This window comes from Centropristis striata, chromosome 5 (assembly GCF_030273125.1).
Source record: "Centropristis striata isolate RG_2023a ecotype Rhode Island chromosome 5, C.striata_1.0, whole genome shotgun sequence".
NCBI lineage: Eukaryota > Metazoa > Chordata > Actinopteri > Perciformes > Serranidae > Centropristis > Centropristis striata.
Window position 1 is genome coordinate 1,869,611 of NC_081521.1, and position 7,602 is coordinate 1,877,212.

Genomic DNA, 7,602 nt, shown 5'->3' on the forward strand with positions numbered 1-7,602 from the left:
AAAGGAAATTTCATACAAAAGGGCATATTGGGGCCCAATAATAATAATAATTCCCAAGTACAAATCTGTCTGTTTTTACCCAGAATGCAGCAACCAAAAGAAAATGTGTAAAAAACAACAAACAAACAAAAACAGATGAAGTTGCTAGTTTCCCTTAAAAGCACTTTGAACAGCGACTGATTCAGGGTTGGAGTGAATTCACTTTAGTTCTGTTAAAACACTGACATTTTATAGCAGAAAATGCAGCAGAATGCACCTGGAAAACATTTTATTTTTGCTTCCAACAGCTTATTTTATAGATATTTGTAGAGCTGTAGAGCTTGGATGAAATGGGGAATATTCCAACACAGGTCTGACCCTGTAACTATTTAAAATCATTCCTACAATACTCAATCTTCTACAATCTAAAATAATGTTTTTTTAGTTTGAACTGAAGGTGATCTGACTTCCAACCCTGGTGCAAACACTGTAAAAAAAAAAAAAAGGTGTTTAGTCTAAAAACCAGATCAAACAGTAAATCTGAGGGAAATGATCTTGCTGCATGGACAGATAATTTACCTTGACAAGATTTATTAAATTAAGATTATTAAATCTAGAAATAAGCATGTTGAACACTTAAAATAAGAAATTAACTCTTAAAACCAGATAAATTAAAGCTGCCAGCAGTGATGAACTGGCCCGAGCAGAGTGACCTGATGATTATTTGGTTCTTACCAAGATAAAAAAAAACTTTAGATTTAGAAGTGTTAGATCATTTATCTGGTTTTAAGAGTTAATTTATTATTTTATTATTATTTATTTATTAAGCGTTCAACATGCATGGTGAACACTTGACACTGCCTGTTTCTAGGAATTCCTTAGCACATTTTTCTTCAATCTGTGTATAAATAATACGACTTTAGACCAAAAAAAGACTCAAAATAACCCCCAAAAAGATGTAAAATGACCAAAACAATATGTTAAATTAACCAAATAACACACAAAAAACCCAAGATGATCAAAAAAGGATGTAAAATGACAAAAAAAGTATGTAAAATTACAAAAGAAATATGTAAAATTCACCAAAAATGACACACAAAAACCTAAATGATCAAAAAAGGATGTAAAATGACAAAAAAGACAAGACTTCCAGTAGTGACGTCGTCCTTATTTTAAGTGTTCAACATGCTTATTTCTAGATTTAATAACTTTAATTTAATAAATCTTGTCAAGGTAAATTATCTGTCCATGCAGCGAGATCATTTCCCTCAGATTTACTGTTTTTATCTGGTTTTTAAACACCTTTTTTTTTTTTTTACAATGAATACTACTCAATCTTCTACAATCTACCATGTGTTTTAACTGAAGGTGATCTGACTTCCAACCCTGCTGTGAATATTGTTTAATTTCAAACAAAACCTCCACAAAAAAACAAACAAAACACGTGAAAACGTTGCATTCTTTTAGCGTGGCTGCACACAAAATGACCTCCTGATTTGAATATTCATTAATAATTTGACGTGGACAACAAGGCACTGCATTTGTTCCTGCAGAGAACAAAATCAAACATGAAGTGCTAACAGACGGAACATTCTCCTGGTTAGAAAAGGTGCAAACACGCTGTCAGTTGGACTTTTGTTTCAGAATTTGTTGAAAGGATAAACTGAATGATCTGGTTTCCACAGACGTGAACATGAAGAAATAAAAGGTGAGAGTTTGAGGAACCCAAAGACTAAAACACTGAACCTGGTCTCACAATAATCTGTGAAATAGCCACGGATTCGCTTAACTCAAAATCCGTGGAATAGCCACGGAATCACTCAAATTTCCGTGAAACTGACATGGATTTCGCTACAATGCAAGTTAATGACATCATATCCCGTGGCTATTCCATGGATATTTGTTCCTATTGGTTTGTTCCAAGTCACGTGACTTTCAAGGTCCCGGCGGTCAGAACAAAAAACATGGCGGACAGTTCTCTCATTTTTAGTGAAAAAAAATCAATATTTTGACTTAGTTTCTGCATAAAAATGGATTTTGATCACATTTCTAGCAAGAAATATATGTTTTATTTTCTAAATATTCACTCAGTGAATGTACATAATCACTTTGTATGTTGGAATAGCCACGGGATATGACTGTCATTAACTTGCATTGTAGCCAAATCCGTGTCAGTTTCACGGAAATTTGAGCGATTCCGTGTCTATTCCACGGATTCCTGTGAGACCAGGTTGAAAACACGACATCACATGTCCAACCTTAGATTAGCTCTGTTGCTGCAACACGATCAACTGATGAGATTAAATGTGTAATTCATTTACACATGAAGCAGTTCAATCAAAATGACTTTTTTTTTTGTTGCATCATGAGCCGATGCAAAGGTTGCACATGTCAAACAACAACAGGTAAGACAGGGAAATATTAAATATTCTCTATGGGGAAGAAAAACATGGCAAAACATAAATGAGAAGCCACTTTTAAAAAAAGAAAACCACTTATTTTCACCAGTAAAAGACACATTAAATGCATGATTTGCTTGGATTTACTTCCTGTCTGAAATAAATGAAACCCTTTAGATTAGGGAACACATATTCAACATTAATTAGCTGCTTATTAACATGGAAAAAAAGTAACACATGGGCTCTTAATTAGTCATTATTAAGTAGTTATTAATGCCTTATTACTCACATACAACAACTTCCTAACTTACTACTAATAATCAATAACTCTGAGGTTATTGAGGGAAAACTCTTAGTTAATGTCTTACTGGTTATATAATAATAACCATGCAGAATAAGGCATTAATAACTACTGAATAATGACTCATTAAGAGACAATATGTTACTGATTTACAAGCTAATAAGCAGCTAATTAATGTTGAATATGTGTTCCCTAATATAAAATGTTACTGAAAAATTTTGTACCATTCGTTCTATTAACCCACCTTTCTTTTCTATTTTTAAATAAATATGAAATTCAACAAAAGGAAAATTGTATTTTCATTGCACACACACACACACACACACACACACGCACACACACACACGAATACCCCAAAACTTCAGGAATGCAAAAAACATGTTAGCTTACATAACTTAGAACAAGAATAAAGTTTGACGCAGACATTTCTAACTAGAATAAAAACAAAACATGTAGCAGGACAGATTTTAAATTCATACTGATGCATGATGTTTCTGTTATTGCTGCTTATTTCAACTGGAAATCAGTGTAAACACTGCAAAAAGGTGTTTAAAAACCAGATCAAACAGTAAATCTCATCTTGCTGCATGGACAGATAATTTACCTTGACAAGATTTATTAAATTAAGATTATTAAATCTAGAAATAAGCATGTTGAACACTAATAAGAAATGAACTCTTAAAACAAGATAAATTAAAGCTTCTTGGTTCTTACCAAGATAAAAAAAAAACACTTTAGATTTAGAAGTGTTTGATCATTTATCTTGTTTTAAGAGTTTCTTATTTTATGATTTTTATTTCATAATTTTTTCATCCCATTATTTCAATATTTTTATCTCAAATGTATGACTTTTTATTCTCATGATTTCATTTTTTATCTCATAATTTCATTTTTTATTCTCATAATTATGACTTTTTAATCTCATAATTTCAGTTTTTTATCTCAAAATTATGACTTTTTAATCTCATAATTTCCCGAGCAGAGTGCACTGTCAATTATTAGTTTAACATAAAAAAACAACTTCAGATTGTGTCTTCAGTAGTTGAAGTGTTAGATAATTTATCTGGTTTTAAGAGTTAATTATTTTAAGTGTTCAACATGCTTATTTCTAGATTTAATTTAAAAAAAAACTGTCAGAAAAACAGGAAAAAGTCAGAAAAACAGGAAAAAGTCAGAAAAACAGAAAAAAGTCAGAAAAACAGAAAAAAAAATTGTCAGAAAAACTGAAAAAAAGTCAGAAAAACAGAAAATAAAGTCTGAAAAACAGAAAAAAAATTGTCAGAAAAACAGAAAAAAATAGGAAAAAAATTTGTCAGAAAGCGTAGGTGAGTAAGTGTTCAACATGCTTATTTCTAGATTTAATAATCTTAATTTAATAAATCTTGTCAAGTTAAATTATCTGTCCATGCAGCAAGATCATTTCCCTCAGATTTACTGTTTGATCTGGTTTTTAGACTAAACACCTTTTTTTACAGTGTGTTTTCTGGAGAATCAAGGCATGAGAAGACGGTTATTATTGTAAAAAAACAAGAATGAATTGATTGTTTTTGGGGAGAAGATATATTGATATTAGCCTGGAACAGCTCATTGATTTAAGGCATGAACATTAACTTTCTGAACGGACCTTGAGTGCATAAACTGAACAATAACAGCTTGTTTTTAATTTCCTATCCAGAGTCCAGTTAACCCTTCGCTGCTCTGCATCAATTAGACTGAAAGACGCAGCTTTAATTCACCCAGAACGACAAACAAACCACACAGAATTATTTTTAAAACGTGCAAATATAGAGTGTATGAGGATCTACTGAAGCTCAGGACACTAACAGTCTGCTGGTTTTTAGGTGCATTAGTCTACAGCAGGGGTCGGCAACCTCTGCGGCAACCTTCGGCAACCTCTGGAACCACATGTGGCTGCGACAAAATGAATAAATATGAAGTTTCTTTTCTATTTCTTTACATTTTAATTTCTTTTTTAAATCGTTGGTGTAGACCCAAAACAATTCGTATTTTTCAATTCTAAAAATGTGTTGCATGTATACGGCATCACATTTTATGCTTTTTTCACATTTTAGTCAATTAAAATGTAAAAATAGCTTCAGAAAGTCCACGGCTCGGCATCTTAACCTCTAAATTTAGCCTCTAAAGTCTAGTTTTGAGTTTCCCTTCGATTTTGAAATCTCCTGAGATGTTTCCTCAGTGTCCAGCCTCTTATTTGCACTTGGTTCCTCGCTGCATTCTGACAAAATCATACTAATAAATGCTCATTATCACCTATTAGTATTGTTGGAAGGGTAGTTTAGACTCAGAAGGCTGTTTAATCTTCATTGTGAGGCTCAAAATAAGGTTTGTGGCTCCATTTTTATGATATTTTTCTCTTTTCTGGCCAACAAAAGTAAAGGTTGCCGTAGTTAGTGAAGGTTGCCGTAGTTAGTAAAGGTTGCCGTAGCTAGTAAAGGTTGCCGCCCCCTGGTCTACAGGCATCTGGTGAACTTTTCTCTCTTGAACCCTTGGGCTGAAAAAGTTGAAATAAAGAAAAAAAAAGTGTCTTTAAGAGTTTTCTAAACCTGTAAAAACCTATTATCGACCTACACAACACCCACGAGATGCATCTATTTCACTCTCACACACGTTTGCATCAAAGCTTTAAGACTTTTCTTTCTGCTCCGAACACCTGAGACTACACAGGCTGAACGCCTCGCTAACCAATAGAGAACACATTATTCACTATTAGTTGTTAAATCGCTAACAAACTATCGCGGTCGCCTGGTTTCCTGCACACCAACAAAACCTACATGGAACTTTCTGTGGAACCACTAAAAATATTCAAAATATATCAAAATAATCCTTAATTTGACCACTGATTTGAAGAAAGATGAGGGTCAAGCATCTACACTGCAAAAAAAGGTCTAAAAAAACAGATTTAAAAAAAAGTAAATCTGAGGGAAATGATCTTGCTGCATGGACAGAAAATTAAAAAGATTTCTTGAATTAGATTATTAAATCTAGAAATAAGCATGTTGGACACTTAAAATTCGAAGAAGAAATTAGAGTTTTAAAGAATTAAAGAAATTAACTCTTAAAACAAGATAAATTAAAGCTTCTGGTTTCTTACCAAGATAAAAAAAAAACTTCAGATTTAGGAGTGTATGTATCTTGTTTTAAGAGTTTCTTATTTTATGACTTCAACTTTTTATCTCATAATTTAAATTTTTTAATCTCATTATTTCGACTTTTATCTCATTATTTCAATATTTTTTTTATCTCAAAATTATGACTTTAATCTCATAATTTCTATTTTTATCTCATAATTATGACTTTTTAATCTCATAATTTCGATTGAAATAAGAAATGAACTCTAAAAAAACGTTAGATTTAGAAGTGTTTGATAGTTTATCTTGTTTTAAGAGTTAATTTCTTATTTGTTTATGTTGAACACTTAACACTGCCTGTTTCTAGGAATTCCTTAGCGCATTTTTCTTCAATCTGTGTATAAATAAATCGACTTTAGACCAAAAAAAGACTCAAAATGACAAAAAAATATGTTAAATTAACCAAAATGACACACTGAAAACTAAATGATCAAAAAAGGAGGTAAAATGACAAAAAAGACAAGACATCCAGTAGTGACGTCGTCCTTATTTTAAGTGTTCAACATGCTTATTTCTAGATTTAATAATCTTAATTTAATAAATCTTGTCAAGGTAAATTATCTGTCCATGCAGCAAGATCATTTCCCTCAGATTTACTGTTTGATCTGGTTTTTAGACATTTTTTGCAGTGTGAGCCCATTATGACTTTTTAATCTCATAATTTGAATTTTTTAATCCAAAATTATGATTTTTTAATCTCATAATTTAAATGTTTTAATCTCATAATTTCAATTGAGGATTTTAACCATTTAAATGCCACGTTGATTGCACGATGTCACTGTTTTTCAAAGAAAAAACACACAAAAAAATTGAGTTATTTTCCATATAATAAACTATTTTTGGCTGGGGCACTGGTTTTAATCACAGCCTTGGATATGTCAAAGATTAACAATTGTTTTTTTTTTTTAATTTATCTGTAAAGTTTTTATCGCAAAGGGTCTAAAAGGGGAGTAAATCTGAGTGGTGCCCAGAGGGTAAAAAAAACTAAAAATCTGAACTATCCCTTTATGTTTTGGGGCAATTATTCCTTTACTGTTCAGGATTCCAGTGTTCTAGATTCAATTAATTATTAAGGGAGAAGCCTGTACTGTTGTGCTTATAATAATAATAATAATAATAATAATAATAGACGCTTTGATGAGTCTAAAAGGTGAATCAGTGTGAAGGAAACCAGCCGTCTGAGTCCAGAACTCCACACACACAAACCTGCACAATCCACTAATAACATTATCAATAACAGCAAAATCCGCACTAGGTACAAAATATCATATCAACATCCATATAAATAATTTAAATAGCTATACTAAAGCTAAAGTCTTGCTCTAAAATTTGAATGGCCGAAGAAGAGAAGTGCTAATATCTTTCTGTACAATTTTGGGGGACTGAGATGTTGTCGCCGGGCGGTTTACAGCTAATTACTAAATACACCAAACAGTTTCCGACACCACACAATTAGAATATTACGCTTGGGATCCATTCGTCCATTAAATGTTGTTTTCCATCCGTCTTCCAGAAGGAGAAGTCCTGAATAATCGAGAAGTTTAACTGTTGCCCAGAACGTGTGAGAGGTCCCCAAAGTCACAGTCAAAGAGTTCGCTGATGCCTTCATGGTCCTCCAGGCCGAAGTGGTAGTCATGGCTACTGGGCGGGGACAGGTTGATGAAGCCGTCCAACGGGAGGGACAGGCCGTCTCCGCTCAGGAAGTCAGAGGACGACAGGGGTGAAAGGTCAAAGTCGGGCATGTCTCCGAGGCCGGAGAACGGGTCTCCTCCTC

At 32.8% G+C, this 7,602-nt stretch overlaps 1 protein-coding gene across 1 annotated transcript in view; it reads right to left on the reverse strand.

Annotated features, from left to right (window-relative positions):
- Nucleotides 1–6,478: 6,478 nt before the first annotated feature.
- Nucleotides 6,479–7,602, reverse strand: part of e2f1 (E2F transcription factor 1) — a 15,842-nt gene continuing 14,718 nt past the window's right edge. Inside the window, exon 7 of the mRNA XM_059332315.1 lies at nt 6,479–7,602. This exon is cut by the window's right edge and continues 12 nt beyond it. Coding sequence (XP_059188298.1) covers nt 7,370–7,602 — 233 coding nt within the window. The 3' untranslated portion in view covers nt 6,479–7,369.